The sequence below is a fragment of the Lissotriton vulgaris genome, chromosome 8, assembly GCF_964263255.1.
Source record: "Lissotriton vulgaris chromosome 8, aLisVul1.2, whole genome shotgun sequence".
Classification (NCBI taxonomy): domain Eukaryota; kingdom Metazoa; phylum Chordata; class Amphibia; order Caudata; family Salamandridae; genus Lissotriton; species Lissotriton vulgaris.
Genome location: NC_141696.1, coordinates 1,210,645,945 through 1,210,668,415, shown reverse-complemented (window position 1 = coordinate 1,210,668,415; position 22,471 = coordinate 1,210,645,945). Strand labels below are relative to the sequence as shown.

Below are 22,471 nucleotides of genomic sequence, written 5' to 3'. Positions count from 1 at the left end.
TGAAACTTAAGGGTACGTGCAAGATGAGCACAGTGATGAAAAGAAACAATTGGCAGAGACCATGCGAAGTACAGATTTCCAACACATTTACAATACAAACAAGCGCGCGCAGCCTCGTGCTGAAAGAGGAGGAGGCAGCAGGGGAAGGGAAGAGAGGAGGGGGCCTGTGCCTATTTCCCTTGTGGGAGAAAACTTTAAAACCATCTGTTAATTACATACAGATGGTTTCAAAGCTCACTCCCGCAAGGGAATTGCCAAACGTGCACACATTGCCTTTCAAAGCAATGCAATGCGTGCACGTTTTTGGCCTCAAAACCAAATCGATTTCTAAAGGTCTCCTCCTAAGCATCGCTTGCGCGCTGCATAGGCGAGACCTAAAATGCTAGGGCGCTGTTCAGCTCTCGCCCTGCACTGGTGAACTTGCGGCTACATAGCTCCAATGCAGGCACCCTTGTGCCATGGTGTACGGGTGCCTGTGTTATGGACAGGATAGGTTTTGTGCAGGAAGTATCTTCCTGAAAAAAAACTATAAATTGATGCTTTTTCATTTTTGTATGTGTGCTGTATAATTGAGCCCACTTGCAAAGAGAAAAAAAGGAGGTGACATAAAAATATTCCTCAGGGAGGCACTGGATTTTGGAGAAAAATCCATGTTTAGAATCATTTGTAAATATGGGTTTGCTTTAAGATCCATATGTGGATGCACAAGAATGCTCAAGCACCACACGTAGAATACCTCCCTGACGCAAAGTAAAGCAAGGCCACGTTTTCTTGGGTAACTACGTATTTACTAAGTCACAAAAGGCCATGCAAATTGACTTTGCGTGATTTAGCTAACCTCAAAATGGGTTTTGCGTTGGGCTACACCAAAAAAGTGAGAGAACCCAGAGGCAAAATCTTAGTAAATCTGGGACCCAGTATTTGTATCTGGTGTACATGTATTTTTGGGTGTATGTATGATTTGCTACTTTTGAACAAGAGTGATTATAGGCACAGTATTATACTTTGAAGTGTTGCAGTTGTTCATGCATTTCCTTTAAAATATGTCTGTTGCTTTTTTACATAACCTACTTAAGAAATGTGCGTGTAAAATGCTGATACGGCGGGATTTTTGATCTCTTATCTGATTGCTATAGATCTAGATCCCCACTCAGGTCGACTGAACCTTTGTTACCTGTCATAGAGTAAAAAGCAATCCACTACCAGGTTAATCAGCTCAAGACTTTACGCAACTCTGAAGAACCACTTACCACGAATAAGTTTTAAAGTTTTATTATAAAGCCAAAGATAACTGGAGATACAAACATCTCAATATAAGGTTCAAAAGATATACTGGCATCAATACAAACATGAATTCTCTAAATGCTCTTAGGCGACAGAAGAATATCACCAAGACTAATTCAAAGATCAGCAAGTTTGCAAGAATAGACACAAGTTGTAACTTGTGCGTCATTTACCAAAAAGGGAATACATCCAGATTAGACTGTCCCTACACTAGACTAAGTGACATCCCTACTTAGCAGAATCTTAACCTAAAAAGGTGTCAGCCGTGGTGACTTCCAAAGAAGTTCACTCACTTTCCCTTAGTCTTTGTTGTAAATCTGTGCATCGCAGTTGTGCCCTCTCTGCCTACCCCTCCGCTCTCTAAGGTTCCTCAGGCCATCTGCTCTGCCTCCACCCCAGGGTGCTGTCCCTAATACAAAATCACAATTACAGTTGAAACGCCCCTCAGAGACGCCCCTCACGTACACCTCTCACGTGGTGTCGGTTCTGGCTTTTTCCATGCTGATACTCCTCTGGGCTCCTTGTTAGCGTTGACCTTGCTTCTCACACTGATACATGCATTCTATATTAATAAAACACTCGTATGTGTATGCACTCTATATATTCAACACTCTTATGTTCCTTTAACTAAACTCGTGCACCGTGCTTGTAAATATGGTGCACTACTACATTTTACTCAAATTGCGCTCTCTCAGTTCCCCCCTTTGATGACCTTTAGAGGTCATCACCATCACAACACCACTCTTGAGGGAATAGCTTGAATCAAACAGAACTCGTTGCAATGCTCCCTCGCTTTATCATCTCTAGAGCCCTCAGACTCCTGTACTGGTTATCCTGCATCGCGGCTAACCTCTGCTCCTGCTCTCTCATGGATCTTTGCAACCTATTTGACCTATACCATTGATACAACCTCACCAATCCCCACAATGTGATTACGCAAATCACAATTATGATGATAGGTTTCAGTATGTACCAAATGAAACTCTTCCCTAGGTTGGCAAACCAACCTCCAACCTTACCCATTCCATGACCCACTTTTTCCCACACAGTGACATTTGTCAAATCCTCAATCTCATGATGAATCTCAGTGATATTCTGTATATATTTCTCAAGAGGTTTTGAATTGTCTGGAATGTAAGTACAACATTCCTGGACCTTCAAAGCCTTACAGACTCCTCCCTCTTTGGCTAACAGAACGTCTAGAGCAAGTCGGTTCTGTAGAACCATTGCCCTTATCGATTGCATCTCTCCCTCCACCAGCATTAATGATCTAGCAGTACTGGCAGATAATCTATCTACAACTGTTGCCAATCTCCTGATCTTGACATCATTCAGTATTAACCCTAGAAGAGGGAACATAGCACCAAATATGTCTCCAACTACCTCATCATTGCTTACATCCCTTCTCCCTCTGGCTTGCGTTTTTCCCTCTATGATTTCTAGATCCTTAGCGTGATATATTTTGGGGAAGACAATAGCTAAATAACATGATCCGTACCAATTATCCGGTAGTTTCACGTATGCATTTCTTCCACAGACAAAATATACATTTGGGATCACCTGCATTCCTTTCAAGAAATCCTTTGTATAGTATTCGATTTGGAAAGCATGTTCACAACTTACTTGTCCCACAAACACATTCTCATAGTAGGTTTTACCCCTATATATACATAGCTTCCCTCTTTGCTCTCGATCTAATGCTATCGGACCATTACTACCCTTCCTCTTATGTGACTTTTCCTCCTCGGTCCAATCTATTTTCCATTGGCCTGAAGCCTTTAGAATCTTCTGCCTCCTGTATCGATCATCCACCTGCCCTATAAACTTTTTCTCAATTTCTGACACTTTGCAAGTCAAATTATTTCTTCGGGCATGTGAAGTATCTAACGTTTTCCAAGGAATGAAAAATGTCCTTAATCGATCCTCACTCTTGTAATAGTCCCATTTATTCATATGCTTGTAGGCCGGGACTTCTGGTAAAACAGCGTCAAAGTTTGAAAAATAATACTCAAAGCTATCGCGTTCATAAAATATACTAAGCAACAAGCTACATGTAATTCCATAAGTCAATGGAAGGTGATGATACCTAATACCTTCGTCTACAGAGGCTGGCAATTGCATGCAGACATAACAGTCCTTTGCATCCATGGCATCAATGTATTCATTCAGTAATTTAGCATATGCATTTGATTTGAAGTTTCCCTGTGATTCATCTACGTGCAACCTACGAGCTTCTGCTGCTAGTAAAGCTTTATCCTTTTCCGTATTGTCCCCCTTTTTACCAGCAGTAGTAGGTTTCAGGGTTACTACAACCTTTGCTTCATTTGTTGCCTTCTCTTCATTTTCGTGTCCCACTATATATGATTCAGTAACTACTAGAACTATAAGAAAAATTACTCCCGCTAAAAGTGTGCCTACTATGCATTTTGCTTTGCGGTTCGGGTTGCCGGCCTCCATGATCTCAAGGCAATGTAGTTCTATTTTTCTGCCACAACACAAAGTCTCTTTTCTTTGATCTTTCAACAGTCTTCTTTGCTTATTCAATTTTTCCGAACCACACCTGGAAGCTGACAATCCCTCTTGTAAGATCAGTCTTTTGAATTTTAGCAACAGACAACCCTAGCCCTTCTCCATCCACTAAATGGAAGAGTCCCTAAATTTCTTCTTCTTCCACTTGGCGCTAGGTTATCTTCTCAATCTTGTTTATTTACAAAAGTATTTAGGTGTCTACTATCATGCGGGTTCCAGCAGCTCTAATCACGTATTATAAAAGTTCTAAGCGAAGAATGATCTCTTTGAGTGCTGGTACCGTTGAACCAAAAGTCGGAAATTCTACTCTGTTTAAAACCAGTTCTCTTATTCTACTCAGATATGGAGGATTGGGAACAGTGAGTGTCAGCAACCCTTCGGCTTCAACTCCAGGTACCAACAACGCCACTTCCAACGTTATGATTGGGTCAGTACTGGTCACTGTCACTTCCCTCACCCTCTCGGATCTCCGTGCACAAGACATCTGCTGCCAGGTAGGTCCACTCAGGAGTGGCGTATCTTCTGCAGGGCACGCGCACCCTCCTTGACCTTCTTGGACCCTCCTCTTCTTGATTCTGTGCACCTTCGTCCAGATCTGAGTCTTCGGATATAGGAGCAAGGGTTCTTCCTGGAGTTGGCTTCAAGCTCGGCCTCTTCTTCCTTTCAGGCCAACTAGCTTCTCCACGCCTTGTTCTCCTATTTCTTGTCCTCACACTCGATTCTTGATCACTTGCGGCTTGATCAGTGTCTGAGCCGTATTCACAGCAACTTTCTCCTTCTGTGGCAACATCAGTTTCACTGTCGTCCTGTCTTTCTTCCGCTTGATCTGACGCGCTCCCAGCTTCCTCCGACACCCCCACAGCTTGGCTGGTCCCCTCTATTGATTCGTCGTCCACAGCTGGATTTTCATCTGTGAGAGGAGCTGTTTCTTCCAGGGGTGCTGGAACTCTACGAGTGTGGGAGGCGTGTATCCAGTTTGGCAGCCCTCCACATTTTACAGCAGTATTCGTTGTTAGAATGATCTGGTAGGGACCTCTCCAGCGCACACCTAGGCAGTTCTTCCGGACGTGCTTCTTCACCACCACCCAGTCACCAGGGCACAGGTCGTGGCATAGGTCTCTGGAAGATGGAATTTCAGCAGCCCGCACCTGAAGAGACACAGAATGAATGACATCAGAAAGTCCCTTGCAATAATCCAGGATCAGATCATCTGTGATATTCAACAAAGCTGCAGTTGGAACAGGTGGAAGTCTCATTGCTCTCCCCATTAGAAACTCGTGTGGAGAGAGACCTGTTCTCCTGTCTGGTGTGCTACGTATACTCATGAGTACCAATGGCAGGGCATCAGGCCTGCTTAAGGATGTCGATGAACACACTTTGGCAATTCGGGGCTTTATCGTCCCATTAATCTGCTCCACAATCCCCGAAGCCTCTGGTCGATAGCTACAGTGCAACTTCTGATCAATATTTAATGCAGAGCAAAGCATCTTCACAACTTCACTGTTGAAATGTGTTCCTCTTTCTGATTCCAAAGAGGCCGGCACCCCGAAGCGTGGTATTAACTCTCTAAGCAACAACTTTGCTACTGTGAGTGTGTTGCACCTGCGTGTAGGGTATGCCTCGACCCATCTGGAAAATATACATACAACCACCAGAACATACCTGAGACGGTTGCATTTTGGCATCTCAATAAAGTCTAATTGCATCCGGTTGAAAGGCCCACCAGACCTCCCAATGTGACTCAATGTAACTGGTGTCCTTTTCCCCACGTTCAATTGCTGACATGTTACACACCTCTGACACACTGCTTCTGCGGCTACTCTAAACTTGGGGTTATACCAAGTCTGCCTAAATACCCGCAACATGGCATCTCTTCCTAAATGTACTGGACCGTGTATCTGACGTGCCATTGAACTCACTAATTCATTTGGTAATACTGCCCTTCCATCTGCTGAAATCCACAAATCCATCTCACTTTTTACACAACCTGCAGTTTCCCATGTCTTTTTCTCAAAATCTGATGCGTTTTCTTGCATACCTTTTAGATCATCCCAAGTATCAACTGTTTCTAGCATCATGTTCAATTCTGTCTTTTCCTGTGTCCCACCCACTTCCACTTCCGTGAAAGAGTATCCTTGCTCTGCGCAGTAGCGAGCAACCTCATCGGCGTACCTATTTCCTTGGGACACAAAATCTGTATTTTTGGTGTGAGCTACACATTTAACAATGGCAATTGCTGCCGGACCTTGTAACGCTTCTAACAATAGTCGCACAAACTCCCCATTTTGAATAGGTGAACCTGATGAGGTCATGTAACCTCTCTGAGACCACAATTGCCCATAGTCATGAACTACCCCGAAACCATATTGGCTATCGGTGTAAATAGTGAATTTTGCTACCCGCTAAACAGGCACGTGTCAATGCAATGATTTCAGCTACCTGAGCGGAGTGTACTCCTTCCAGGCAAGCGGCTTCCACAACTCCAGTAATGGTGCAAACAGCATAAGCTGCTCTCAACTGACCAATATTGTCTCTTACACATGAGCCATCAACAAAGAAAATTTCATCAGGGTCGGTCAACGGCTCATCCACAATATCTGGTCTTGGCTTGGTGCATAGTTCAGTCACATCAAGGCAATCGTGATCTTCACATTCCTCGTCTTCTATATCATTAGGGAGTGGCATCAAAGTGGCAGGGTTCAAAACGGAGCACCTCTTAAGGGTCACGTTCTCCGCAGCAAGAATAACTTGCTCGTAGCGCGTGAGCCTATTATTGGTCAAGTGCTGTGTCTTGGTCCTGGTCATTAACAGTTCCACAGAATGAGGTACATACATCACTAATTGGTGTCCCATTACAATACTTTCACACCTCTCAATGCTGACACCCGTTGCAGCAACGGATTTGAGACATCTGGGCAACGCTGCGGCTACTGGGTCCAATGTAGCCGAGAAGTATGCAACTGGTCTACGGGCATTTCCATGAATTTGTGCTAGAACTGACAAAGCACAACCTTCTCTCTCGCAACAGTAAAGTAAAAATGGTTTTTCGTAGTCTGGCATTCCCAAAGCTGGAGCACGACACAAGTCCTCTCTCAGCTGTAGGAATGACATCAAACAATCCTTGTCCCATGGTACCGGATCACTCACCTGCTTGTGCGTCAGTTTTTGTAAGGGCTTTGCTTTCAGGGAAAAGTTCGCTATCCACTGTCGGCAATAACCAACCATGCCTAGGAACATCCTGACCTCTCTTTGTGTCGTGGGCGAATTCATTTTCATGATCGCCTCTATCCTGTCTGGTGACACCCTCCGTTTCCCTTTTTCAATTCGGTGACCCAAATACTGTACTTCTATCAGACAGTACTGTAATTTGCTCGGAGACACTTTGTGTCCATTTTCAGCCAAATGGTTCAGCAAGGTGATGGTGTCTATCTTACAAGCTTCCTCTGTTTCTGACGCAACAAGTAGGTCGTCTATGTACTGAACTAGAACCGAGTTCTGTGGCAGTACTAGACTTTCAAGATTTTTCTTCAGCAGCTGGTTAAAAATCGATGGGCTTTCTGTATACCCCTGTCGGATTCGACACCATGTTAAGACGCGATTTTCCAGCTTAAATGCGAAAATAAACTGGCTCTCCTCATCTAATGGAATTGAGAAGAAGGCCTGGCAAAGATCTATCACTGTGAACCACTCAGCTTGGAATGGTATCTAAAACAATATCACTGATGGATTCGGTACCACTGGACAACATGAAACAACTATGTTATTAATCTTTCGGAGATCCTGAACTATTCTGAATTTCCCACTAGGTTTCTGCAAACCCATAATCGGGTGGTTGCATGGACGACCCACGATTTCCTTCAGTATTCCCTGCTTAATCATGGAGTCGATCACTGGCTTTATTCCTGCAATCGTCTCCGGGGTCAATTTGTATTGAGGCGTTCTTGGATATTCAACATTTGGTTTTATCATGATTTTCACCGGTTCTACTCCTTTAATCAATCCTATCTCTTCTCCAGTGAAATCCCATACTTCAGATGACACAGTATCCCTTAAGTCCCAAGGGAGCTCTTCCACCGTCAGGGTAGGATACAGCTCTACGCATACTTTTGAATATGCAACCTTAAAGGTGGCATCATCGTCGTTAGTCTGTACCTCTACTCCCTGAGGCGTGCAATATATTGTGCAATTTAATTTGCACAATAAGTCTCTTCCTAACAGACACACAGGGCTAGAATCACATACCACGAACTGATGTTCCTCGCTGTATTTTCCTATTCTCACTAGCACTGGTTCCGTCAAAGGGTTAGTCATTCTCCTATTAGCGACTCCTACCACTTGAATTGTTTCCCCCGACATTGGCAAGTCCGGAACCACTGCTGATCTCAAAGTTGATCGAGTAGCCCCAGTATCTACCAAGAATGTCGTAGGACATCCTGCCACCTCAGCCTCAACAAACGGTCCCCTTTGGCCCACCTCTAGAACTGCCCCGAGGGTACAGTCCTCCTCTCTACTCACTCGCCGTCCAGTCAGTGGATCAACGTAGTAACACTCTTCTCCTCCTACTAAAAGAGGCATTTGTCTATAAATCTTTCCTCCTGTCGCAATCTTTGGTGGTTGAGGGAACTGGGCTCGAGGAGCCAATGTCCCCCCTTTGACCACCTTACCCTTAGGTACTGTCACCCCTTTTACTGGAATGGTCTGAACTTCTTCCTCTTCTACCTCCAGTTCTCCGTTCTCAGGATTATAGGGACACTCGCGTTTCCAATGTCCCACCTGGTGACACTGGTGACACTTTGTCGTCCTTTTCAAGGTAGCAAGGTCTACTCTAGGTCTCGGATTTTCCTCGTTGTCCCTATTCTGATTATTTGATCTCCTTCCCATCGTACCTGTTCCCTGTTGCTGCTGTCCACCCTTTCCAGTCGACTGCATCTGAACCATCATCAACTTCTCCTTAAGTTTCTTTGCTTTGGAATCTATTTCATCACTGCAATACCTTGCGTATCTCAAAATTTCATCCAATAGTTTGTTTTGCCAACAAATTAGGTGTTGCTGGATCATCAAACAAATATCAGGTCTCAATCCGTAAACGAACTTCGATACAAACTGTCCTATGTCTTTGGGATCCATTACATCTAATCCACTGTATTGTTTGAACGTTTTCAGCAATCGCTCATAAAATTCATGGACTGTCTCCTTGGGTTCCTGTCTAGTTCGGTCTATTTTCACCCAATCTATATCCTGCGGTGGCACCTTCTCTTTCAGCCATGTCATCACCCTTTCATATTTTTCCATTACTCTTTCTGACGGTCCATTAGTACGAGCATTTCTTTCTGTTTCTGCTGTGGGCCATTCAACACTAACCTTGCATGCTGTCCACAAGTCTCCTGGGACCACAATATCAAATAAGGTGTTCAGATCAATCCACAGTACTTTAGAGATTTTCACGAACCTCTCTACCTGTTTGTACCACTCCACGGGATTTTCTCTTAACTTAGGAAATGAATTGGTAAATGCAGCCAAATCTTCCCTACTCCAGGGCACATGTACATAACTCCCATTCGCTATTTCTCGCAAAGGGTATGCCTCCATCCGCGGTGGCCCTCCCTCCGGGGACATCACAATCGTGCTCCGCCTGACAGTCCCTTTCTTGGACCACCTTTCTTCCCATTTATCCAAATCTCTCCATGTCCTTATTCCTGTGATCAGTTCCCTTATGTGTGTTTTTAATCCAATTGTCCTCCTCTCATCAAGGTCCTGATCTGAATAATGCAACCTATGGTTACCCTGTAATGCCTTTGTTCTCGACAAGTCTACCATATACTTGTCTGCCAGTTCAGATAATTTCTCGTGAATTGCTCTCGCCTTCCGAGTAATATCCTTTGCTATAAACAGCACCTCATCTTGCTCGTACATGTGAATCCTTTCTAAAGGCAACGTACCATCTATTATCTCGTCCAGGTCAGATTTTAAACTGGTCACATCAAGCCTCTTTGCCTTTATCACAGCTTTCAGTGTGTTGTCTCTAGAGAGCCCATTGACATCTCTCCCATCCCAGCTCTGAGCCCTACGTCTGGGTTCAGGCGAGTTATGGGGAGTCCTCCCATGCTTCCATCCCTCCAGGTCCCATGCAGTTCCATCCTCTCTTGGTGTGTGGTGAAACACTGCTCTATTCCCCACAGTCCCACACTGCCCATTCTGCTTGGTTTCTCTAGGTGCAGGGTAAGACACACCGTTATTCCCCATGCTTTCGCAATTCCCCTGCTGTCTATTATCGCTCAACACATGGTAAGACCCTTCACAGCTCCCCATGTTCCTGCGATCCCGCTCCTGCCCATGATCGCTTGACGCATGGCGAGGCACCTCGTGGCTCCCCATGTTCCCGCGATTCCAATGCTGTCTGATATCGCCAGGTGCATGGTGAGTGCACTTAAAGCTGTCTCTGTATTCTTGCGTCCTTCGGTCTCCCTCACTGTGAATGAGATGAGACGCCCTTCCACACTCTGTACTTCTACCTTCTTGCTCCTGCCTACCTCCACTGTGGATATGACGTGTAGCTCCTCTACTCTCCTGACTCTTGCCATCACACTCCTGACCGCTTTTGCTAGCCCCACAGGGAGACAATGTCCCATCGCCTCGACTTCCCCATTCAGCTTTCGCTCCTGACCTGTTACTCTGTGTTCCTGTGGCAGCATCCCACTCCCTCAAGTCAGCCCTCAACTCCTTAAAGGATTTCGGCCGTGGTCCTCTCAGATCCATCGGTCCTCTCTGACCCCTCTGATCTGTTATGGGATCCACTGTTGAATCCAATGGGGTGCTCCATTCTCTTGGTCCTGGCAACTGCCTCCGGGCATTTGTCATGTTGTTCCTTCTTTCCATTTTTGCTCTTTCTCTGTCTAGCCGTACCTGTTCCTCCTCTCGTACTTTCTCTGGGTTATAAATTGATACTATAGGACCTATGGTAACGGGTACTTGAAGAGCATCCGTTTCTGGCACCTTCTGTACCACGAACCTTCCGACTACTCTCTGTACTGGACTAGGTTGAGGTGTTTCCTCACCTGTGGTGGGTTCCCAATCCATTATAGGGAGTGGTCTATTCTCCCCTATGCCAACCCTATCTTCCCTTGGGAGCTCGATACCTTCCATCTCTCTATTGTACGGAGGCGGTCTATCTATTAACAACCTATTTATTAGGCTATCCTCTGTCTCGCTCTCATCATCCTCCTCTGGGGCTCTCTTGTCTCCTGTAACCTCTATCACTTGGTACAACTTATCCACTTCAATAGTCTGCACTCTCCATTTCTTAGCTTCCGCATCCCATTTGGCGTCTTGCACTGCTCTTACCGATCGTCTCACCCTTTCTTGACGCCTGTTCTGATTCCTGTCGTGCGCCGCTCTAATCCACGCATTAAGGGCTTCGAACTGTGTTGGTCTAGGCAAAGGTCTCGATGAAGACATAACTGCTTTCAACTGGTGCAACACTTCTAATCTAAACGTTCCGTATTTCGGAAAGGTCAGTTCCTCGTTCCCTTCTGTAATCTTACTCCAAGCACTAAGCCACAGTATAGTATGCAACCCAACATTCGTAGCCATATAATGAGCTGGTGTACCCTCTGGCGGGGCCTCTTCCCCGTAATAAGATTCTCTCCTTTCTCTCTTAAAGATCGCTCTCAAGCATTTAAAACACTTCATGTTCAAAATCTACAATTTTTCCCTAATTCCCTGCGTTTGTTTACTTCCCGATGACAATCTACCAATCCCAGCGCGGTTCTCACTAACCGGCCTATCCCAGCGCGGCTTCACACCAACCGGCCTATCACAGCACGGCTTGCGTCAACCAACCTATCACAGCGCGGCTTCACACCAACCGGCCTATCACAGCGCGGTTCTCTCTGACGTCACTCGTCTCCCTTCGCAGCAGTTCCCCTCCTTTCTCAGCTCGTCTCCCGGTCATGCATGCGTTCCATTCATACTCTGAAAAATGATTACTTCCGACCAAGCGATCACTTTCCTTGACTGTACGCCCACAGTCTAACTGTAATTGTCACCTTAACTGACGAAATGTCTTTCCGCGAACGTCCAGACAGTCGTCTTAACTGATAGGTTACTTACACACGGTAACTTCCGACCAGCGTCCATTACCCATACACTCACTCATGCGTTCCCCCTATCTCGGTCCTGCGGGCGATCAATGGTACCTCATGACCCCCTTTACAATGGTCGACAATTACTCTGGATGTCCGATACACCCGAACCACTTAAGCTCTTCTCTAAACTTAAGATTTTCACCAGGTTGCGCGCGCTCACAACCCTGTCTCAATCACACTACAGGCATTCAACTCCGCATGACATTACAACACAAATACAACACAAAACACCGCAATCTGACAACGCATGACCCTTATTATACTCACTCTCGACCGACTCTGCTGCTTTTCTCTCGCACCTTCAGCACCTTCTTCGGCAGGCGATTCTTCTGCTGCTCCTCTCTCGATCTCTAGGGGCCTCGGGGTAATCTTAACCTAGTCTAGATCACCTTCCTCTAGAAGGCAACCATCCTACACTGCTACCAACTGATACGGCGGGATTTTTGATCTCTTATCTGATTGCTATAGATCTAGATCCCCACTCAGGTCGACTGAACCTTTTGTTACCTGTCATAGAGTAAAAAGCAATCCACTACCAGGTTAATCAGCTCAAGACTTTACGCAACTCTGAAGAACCACTTACCACAAATAAGTTTTAAAGTTTTATTATAAAGCCAAAGATAACTGGAGATACAAACATCTCAATATAAGGTTCAAAAGATATACTGGCATCAATACAAACATGAATTCTCTAAATGCTCTTAGGCGACAGAAGAATATCACCAAGACTAATTCAAAGATCAGCAAGTTTGCAAGAATAGACACAAGTTGTAACTTGTGCGTCATTTACCAAAAAGGGAAAAAATCCAGATTAGACTGTTCCTACACTAGACTAAGTGACATCCCTACTTAGCAGAATCTTAACCTAAAAAGGTGTCAGCCGTGGTGACTTCCAAAGACGTTCACTCACTTTCCCTTAGTCTTTGTTGTAAATCTGTGCATCGCAGTTGTGCCCTCTCTGCCTACCCCTCCGCTCTCTAAGGTTCCTCAGGCCATCTGCTCTGCCTCCACCCCAGGGTGCTGTCCCTAATACAAAATCACAATTACAGTTGAAACGCCCCTCAGAGACGCCCCTCACGTACACCTCTCACGTGGTGTCGGTTCTGGCTTTTTCCATGCTGATACTCCTCTGGGCTCCTTGTTAGCGTTGACCTTGCTTCTCAGGCTCTTCTCGGCAAGACGGTACCCCCCAGGAAATTCCTGAAGCCTCCTCCAGGCCTGTGCCTGTCTCCCAGAACAGAGCTCTATTCATCACTCTCTTGATTGGAACCCCCTCGCACCTGCAAACAGACACCCATGAAGTGGGCCCCAAATTCCGGCCTCCAGCTTATCTCTCAAGCCGTAAAACTTCGAGCATGGTCCACAATTTATGCTTAACACAACCTGATTTTAACTAGCACATGCAGATCAAAAGAAACGACTTTATCTTTCCAGGCCTACTAAATTACATGAAACAGGCCTGTGTACTCTATGAACCTTTATTTCTTAGCCTAAACAGTATTCTAACTTATTACACACACTGGTTATAGGAAACACTTCTATAAAACATATATTTTCAGTCTATGATCAATAAAACTTTGAATTATAACAACAGTAATCCATCTCAGATGAAATTGCAAAGGCACGTTTTCTTTCTTAATGCATTGCCATGAGGCATGCACATTTCTACGTTTGGCAGCATTACATTCTCCTTTGCAACAGTCACATAACATGGAAATTAATAACATTCTAACACCTCTAAACATTACTACATTAGCTTCTCACACTGATACATGCATTCTATATTAATAAAAAACTCGTATGTGTATGCACTCTATATATTCGACACTCTTATGTTCCTTTAACTAAACTCGTGCACCGTGCTTGTAAATATGGTGCACTACTACATTTTACTCAAATTGCGCTCTCTCAATGCGTTTAACCATAGGTTTTTAAACTATTTTTGTGGGGAGCCATAGATGACATTTCCTTTTTTTAATGTGTATCTGAACAGCTTTTTTCAGGAAAATCATGAGTGGTTGAAATGCTGTGATGAAAATAAAATGGTCCTTGTCTTTGTAGAAAATACAATACTATTCAGTACAACATCAGGATGGACATTTTTTCTTTTTTCTATGTACAAATCCCATATTTCTAACACATATAAAAATCCTGAAAGGGAACTTACCATGTGAGTGGAGTGGATACATCCTAAAATCTCAGGACCTCTGAAGCTTAGCAAGTTAGTTAATGAGTATCCATGCTCTCTGCTGAGAAAGGCAATGTGAAAAGCACCCATGTAAACAAGAACTATACATATTTCCTTACCACCTAAGGGAGTTGCATCGGAGTTTTACATTTGTTTAGCCACATAATAAGGAGAGATATGCTATAAAACAATAATCTTCAAATGTACTATGTATTGATGTCCCTACTAAATTGGCACGACTCTTTTGACTTCAAGACTGATTTTACTGTGTTATAGAAATGATTACACACCTATTACGTTGTTCAGAATGACTTAATATCCTGACAAAGGCAGATTCATTCTCAATTAGGAACCACTAATTATGCAGCGCATGTAGGTTGTGCGAGCCTACAACTGAGAATAAACTAATTAGATACTGGAATGTGGTGCACAATCTGAAAATACGTGAATTGCAGGACTGTGGTAAGCCTGGATGTTCTGCAGCAAAGCATGCAAAGGAAATGATTCACTCTGACTAAGGCAGTACATTCAGATGAGTTTAATTAGTCCATAACGCACAGGCAACATTGAAGGAGGCTCATATGAAGCTGACAACCATCGACTGAAATCTGAACAATACGTTCTAGTATGAGCACCAGAACACACCTTTACCTTGTGCGGTGGAACACACCGTCAAATATCGATTGATGCTAACCTAAACCCATTCACCACACATCTCACTTCCTAAGTAAACAAAAAAAGAATGATAAAAAGGTTTATCCATATCTCCACACACACCAACTTCTTCACAAACACTCTCAGGGTCATGCTCACCATCTCCTCCTTTTTCATGTTGATCCTGTTCGCACAGATCCTCTAGACACTCCACCTTACCATCCTGCTCTGGACAACAAGGAACCTAACTCATCAACCTTTCCTTCTACCACTTCTATCCATCCTGAGACAAAAACTCAGTAACGCTGCCAGAACCAGATCAATCGTTTTGAGGTGCATTCTCACATTGCTGATTTGCATATTGCTGGTTTCAAACTGGAATGGCACTGGGAGCAAAAAACGATGGATTTAGGCCCAGATCTCTGTACTGGAGTGAATGTACGACATTGTTCAGCATTCTGTCCATCATTTTTTTTTTGCATTTGTCACCCCGAGTGGGATGCATATGCCCAGACGTGAGTCCCATGCCACTGGAGTCAAGCTAGCCTGGATGATATGGGATGATACCCTAAAACGGTCCCAGGATGCTTGTTTAGGGAGGAAATGGCCTGGCAGTTCGGGCTGGACTGTTCCCATGGGGAGCAGGGTCAAGACAATTGTTCTTTTTTACATTTTTATATTGAGACACATCCACCAAGCACTTCAGAGCATTTGCTTCGTCAGTAAGTAAGCAAAGAACACTTTCTTGCTCTACCATCCTTTTCCTTTCAACAAAACCGAGTCACTAGAAACCTTATCCCTCAACGCACTTGAATACTTAGCCTCTCCTTTAGTTATTTTCGATGGTCTCCTTACAATAAACCAATAACCTTCAAAATATATTCTTTCACTGCCTCAAAATAGTTTACACTGTTCCTGTTTCTACAATGTTCTACCTTCCACCAACTGTAAGAGATAAAATGTTAACACCACCACACCTTAGCTCAGCCAGTCTACCTCTAGCTTCACAACCCCTCAACAATGAAAAGGAGCTTCCATAGTAGTAGAATGGGGCTCATTAACATGAACCCACATTTTCTCTCAATGTATGATTTCATATTCATGCCTTGCTTTAGAAATATGGTCACTTTTTTACAAGGCTGTTAGGCAAAGAATGTACAAAGCTAATTTCAGATGGTTCACCCCATGGAATGTAAAAAATATTTACGGGTTATCTGATGCGAAAACGTGCCATTGTCTAACTTAATTATTCTGGAAGTCTCTTCTAAAGCAAATGATCCATTTATAAACTCTAAAGCCAAATCAGAGGTAGCTGGAGCCATAATGATAATAACCTCACTTAGAATAATCATCTATCGATCCAACTAAGAATGCCATATCTTATTGCGGATGGGCTGACTCTCAGTGCTGGCGCTGCTGTGTGCCCCATTCCGATTTCATACTCTTAGCTTGTCACTGCCCCATGCTCACAATCTTCTGGATTGAGTACTTCCGCACACTGAGGGACATCACAGACACACTCATCCCCTTATCTCCAGTAACTGGACTGCTTGGGTATGTGAAAGACGTGCAGCATGTTTCTCGCAGACTAGTTGCTATGATGCTCCTACTAGCCAGGTGCAGAGTTGCTATGCACTGGGGCAGATTGACGGTCCCAACAATCCAAGTATGGCTCACTGACATTTCATACTGCCATGAACAACTCTCTGCGTTCAGGAAGCTAATGCTGCAGACATCTCATCCTAAGAACATTTGAGAACCTTTTACTTTCTACCTGTTGCGAAAAGACTCAGCCTCCTCCACTATAGCGGAGCATCCATCTACAGTTGAGTACACTGCTTCATGAATCATATCCTTACAACTACTATAGATGTATGTTGGGGCTTGTAGGTGGTCTGTATATTAATATGTATGAATACATAGGCCAGGAATGCAAATGTTAGCCCACAGAATACCTTGTATGTTATGATTTATAAGAATGCAATAGGCATAGTCCACTACATCGGACCACACCACACTGCACGCACCAGATATGTAACTTTGCTTGTACTACATGGCCCTTACAAATTGATGATATGTTGTTACTCTGTATACCGACAACCAAATATAAACAAAATATATATTTTTTAAAGAATGCCATATCTCCAGGTGGTTAATTAATAGGGGCTAAAATATCAATAGTCAATTTTTCCCAAGGTCTGTCAGTTGAATGAATGGGATGAAATGGCTTCTAGAAAATGTGATCCTCCCTGAGCACTCCAATATTAAATGCTCCACATACACAGTATTCAATGTCCAACAATGTATTCTGTTTTCTTCAAATCCAAAATTCTTCTCTTGGTATAGCGCAAATTCTCATATCCTTGTATTCAATACAATCAATAGGGTATTTCTTCAAATGTAGCCAATTTCCAATGAAAGCCAACATGAAGAAAACAGAATAAATTGTTGGACATTGCATACTGTATATGTGGAGCATTAAATATTGGAGTGCTCCGGGAGGATAACATTTTCTGTTTGTCTATGTAGCCGGATGTGCGGATAAAGGTGGGGTTGTGTGGGTAACCAATCCTTTGTCCCTTTGGAGCACCGTTACTTACTTGTTGCAATTAGGTACTGCAACCCATATTGAAAGTTAAGCGCCCTGTCTTTGACCTGGTAACCTTAAGTGCAGTTCAAATGGCTTCTACTCATCTTCAAATATTTATCAGAAAACCAATCATTCACATCTTATACCAACATATCTCTCAATCCATGTATCCAGATATGGCCTCCATTCAATTTGCCAAATAACTTCTGTTAAGCGAACACACCTGAATGCTCTCAATCCACTACTTGGATCATCTTGTGCCTAATTGTCTCCATAAATACAAACAACACTTGCCTCATCACAAGTTCTGCCACAATGAACAGGTCCAAAGCAACCAACACATAACTGCAAAACCTTTTCTAAAAATTTCTGTCTCGTGGCGATCCACTCACAATGAATCCTCTTATCTCAGACATAACTGTGTCATCTTGACAAGCCATTAACCATTCCTCATCATAAATTACGTCAATGCAATCCTTAACCACAGCTACGGCCGCCACCAAACACTCTTGTTCCAAGAAATCATCCCACACACCATTCACCTTCTTACAAGACAACCTGAAAAGGCAGCCAAATGTACATTATTTACTCAGGGCCCGTACTTTATATCAAAATTAAACTCTGACACTGTAAAAAGATTGAGGCCCAAGGATAATGTTTCAACTTCATTCCCCCCACACACTTAAATGCTTTGCCTTCTTTGGTACTGTAGTGCTTTTCTCAGCCCCTCAATCTATATGATGTAAACAGCACCGTTGTTTTTTACTCCTAACCAGAAACAACACTGCACACTTCACGTTGCTTTTAGAGCTGCTGCACTTGAAATTATATATTTTCCATTCCTGAAAGGTGTAAGCTGTTCTTCACTAGCATAAAACTTCTCTCTTGTCTTTATGATAATCTTCAGAGTTTCCAGTGCAGTGCTTATGCCTAAAAATGGTCTCACAACATTGTTATCTTTGGGCAGTGGCACACTCATATTTGCTTCTAACAAATCTACCAAATAGTGAAGAAAGGTTTCTAAATGAGACATTTGTTTCTGCGTCAACTCCCATTGTGCAACGTACGGACTCTGTACCAAGGTTGGGATACTGTACACTATGTTTAAAAGGAGTGTACTCGGCCTAGGAATCAACACTCTAGGGCTTTTAATGTTTAAATGTTTAAATCCTATTGCTTGCATTCTCCAATTGCTTGCTAACTCAGAAAGCCTTCTCCCACTTTGCTCCTAAACCCTGCATGAAAAATTGACCTTGACTTTCTCCTGCATGATTCTTCTCCTTTATTTCTTCAACGTGACTCTCTGTTCACCTTCTATCCCCTGCATACCTTCTATTTCTAAGAGTCACCTCTTCTGAGTCTCATGTCTGCCTGCCTGCCTCAATTCTTCTTATAGAAATTCTGCAATTTGCTGATATCTCATTTCAGAGTTCACAACCTCTCCTCTTAAAAACCCAATCTCTGTAATCTAACATTACCTAATCTCCACTAGACTATCTATTTTTTCGATAATTTACCTGAAACTACATAGTTCCTACTAGTAATCACACCTACCCTGTATTAATATATCACAAAGTAACAGGAGTAAATGCATGCAATTTTTCTGGAGAGCACTTAACTAATCACACTAACCAGAAATAACCACTAGATTAATCACTAAACTTGGGTTCTGGAGTAGTGAACTACATGCCGTAAATCACTTCAATGCCTCATCAGGGTAAGTGCTATATAAATCCAATTACAGTTACAATTACAATCCAATTGGGCTTAATGCTCTAAGATATTATACTGTGATGCATGTATGTTTATCCCTATATACTGCCATCGCTCTTTCCAACAAGACTGATGAAAGCCTTTTATTGTGCTCTTCTAGCATTGATGCAGGCCAGAAAGTCACAATGAAATGACTCCATGCTCTTAATGATCAGCCCACCAGCTTTTGGAACATACTTAGAGGTGAGACAAGCACCCTAAGAAGGAGTCATATATACTTAAATGCACCAAATGACATACTAAAGAAGGTATGAATCTGTGACTCATTTGATAAACACCCTTGAGGTTATACAGATCTTAAATCAATAATAGAAAACTATTTAGAATCTCTATGGACTGCAAACAGTTAATAAATTATTGGCAAAGGGGGATAGTCAATAATAATGTGAAGATCCACAAGCATCTAAATTTGACTTTTTTCTTACATGTGATTCTCACTGCAGCAACCCATTCCGATTAGCATCTAGATGCTATAATACCCTCATTGAACATTATTTCTAAGAGTTCTTTCAATTCTTCCTTTACACTTAACTGTACAAGATCTTAATTTCTGAGATGTTGGAACAGTCCAACTTTTTAGCTAAATGTAACACTCCACTCTTTTACACACTACACTTGGTAAGCAAAGATACACAAAACCTCATTCAGAATGAGTTCAACGCTTGTCCTTTCACTCAACAATCAACATAGATATATCACGTAACATCAGTAGGCAGGACAAGCCCAGATTCAACACAATGCCCAGCTCAGCTTGGTCCTACCAGCTCAAGATATCTCTGTCTCACAGCACCACATACATTTTTGTGTTAATTGCTCTGCCCTCAAATTTAAAACTAGCCCAAAAATTTCCCAACATCTGTATTCCATAATCCCCAAATGCTCTCGTATTAATACCTGAGGCCATCAAACCCATATTTTCCTACTGCTCTGTAAATGTTAATTTAGATAAAATTATTTTGAGTGACACCAAATCAGCTTTTATCACTAGAGAAATCTAGCCATTGTACGCTTAAATATCCTTTTATCTTAGGTTTACTATTATTAACCTCCACAGTGTCAATTGTCAAGATAAAATTGCTGAAGTTGGTGAATAAGTCATATTAATCATTACTGTCAATGATTACTCTAACCATGCTATCGCTTCCCATGCCCCTATCTGTACTTTAAAAGTGACCAGTTTCTTGAATTTGTTGCAACTTAAACTGTTTCCCAAGTGATTCCTAGACCCACATCTATAGTATGGACCACCATTTTCTTGCCAATGTTTTTGTTACTTATCTCTGAGCATTAAAGCACTCAGTGTGGCAACTCTCAACCCCCTCATAAGCAACCAATACTTTGACTTAAGATGTGGACCTTTCAATTCCCTTAGCAACATCTATTATTTCATCAACCGTTGGGTTATGATAAGCTAACAAGGCTGCTTAAATTCTTTATGAAAAAAACACAAATTGGTCCCTTGAGTGCACATCATCCTGAATTTCAAACTTACAGATGGCCTCTAATTTTCTCAACACAGTTATTTGGCTGTCTCATTATGGTTTTGTATTCCCAGAACAGAATTCTGTCTTTCTAGTAGAACGCATGTATGTTCTCTGATTTGTTTCACCAATCTCACTATTGCCTCTCAGTATTCATTGCATATTCCAAAGACATTTCATGGTGGTTGTATTGCAGGTAAATTGTCAAAAACTATCGTTCTAGGATTACTCAAATTGTTAAATGGACACACTTTTCTGCTTCCAGAGTAAAGTTTCTAAGCACCATTGGCCACCAAATAATTTGTAAAGGATCATAGCCATCATCTCCACTTGATGGCCAACTTGCCAGGTAGTGGCAAAAACAAAGAGAGCTGAATATTATTCTCTACAGTGGTCATAATGATATAGTCACTTAATAACATGTTGTTCATTTAGTTTGACTATGTACACACAACATGAATGAACAATACAGAGATATTATCTCTATGCAATATTTACCTCCTACTGTACAAGTGTGCGGCTGCAACCTATGTGTGGTAAGTGTGGGCACTCTCCAGTACAGCACACACAGGACAGGACTCATTCTGAATAAGGCAGTGAATGAAGACAAGTTTTATTATCAAATACACCTTTGGATATGTTTCAACACATACCTATCTATTTTCTGAATTATCCCCTCAATTTTGGTATTTCGTTTACACCACTAGAGATGTGAGACCATGTATGAGTGAGCATCATTCAGAATTTTTGATCCACAGAGACAAGATACCCTTTTCAGGTAATATTTCCAGAACTTCTTTTTTAACATATCCCTCAGGTACATTTCAATTCGATTTTTGGTAAGCATCAGCTTGGTGATGCAGCCCAAACACTCTTGGCAAAGTAATAGAAATGTATTCAAGCCTGTGCGTATAACTTCATGGTCTAGAATAGCCTCTCAAGTATTTGGTATGGGAAGTTGGCTAGTTAGTTTTTTTCTTGATATATCCAAATGTGTTTTACACAACTGGCTGCATGTAGAATTTTGCTTAAAGGCCCCTGAATTTTCATACAGAAGATACACTACTACTCTCAAGGCGGGGCCTTGTTTCCAGTACCTATACTTTTGCAATCATCCTGAATAGCATCTGTACAAGATACCGGTACTCAATAGAATACAATTGATTCTCACACACTCAATCTTACACACACCCCTGAGTAGAGTGAAATATTCTTGCTGGAAATAAAGTAGAAACTGATAGAAAGATTCTTATAACATAGCATTTGTAAAGCGCATGTTTACCTTTGAGCATCTTGGCGCTGAATAACAGATGTTTATTGTTACCCAACTCAATGGCAGTGATGGCTCCTCCGCTAAAGCAGAGAAGTATCGCCCCACTGCTCGCGGAGCTGTGTAAAAAAAAAATTATAATAACAGAAGTCATTTCTGTTATTATCATTTTTTTTCCGGCCAGGATGGATGGGGCAGGACATCAGTGATGTCTGAGAGGAGGAGTATTTGCTGTACTCCAAAGTGTGCAGGACTGCTCTCGGGCCGGCCAAGCAGTCCTTCACACTTTGTTTGTTCCCCACTAGGCAATTGTGCTTTCCATCGACCGAAATTTATGTCTGTTTTGATTTTCTCACCTATGTATGTGTCATGCAATCATATGGAATCTATACAATAGACTGTTGTTTGTACAATTAATATCTTCTTTAAAAAAATGGTAAGAAAAGAGAAAAAACTATTTTTATACAACAATGAATATATATAATAAACAAAAATAAAAAATAAAAAATATGTTGGTCTGTTTACTAATAATCAAAAGTCGCATGTTAAATCATAAAT

General features: G+C 42.5%; 1 protein-coding gene across 1 annotated transcript; it reads right to left on the bottom strand.

Annotated features, from left to right (window-relative positions):
• Nucleotides 1-2,046: 2,046 nt before the first annotated feature.
• LOC147698505 (uncharacterized) lies at nt 2,047-3,741 on the bottom strand. Its single transcript, XM_086933453.1, has one exon. It carries the CDS (start codon nt 3,739-3,741, stop codon nt 2,047-2,049), a length of 1,695 nt encoding a protein of 564 aa, XP_086789579.1.
• Between the last annotated feature and the right edge of the window lie 18,730 nt (nt 3,742-22,471).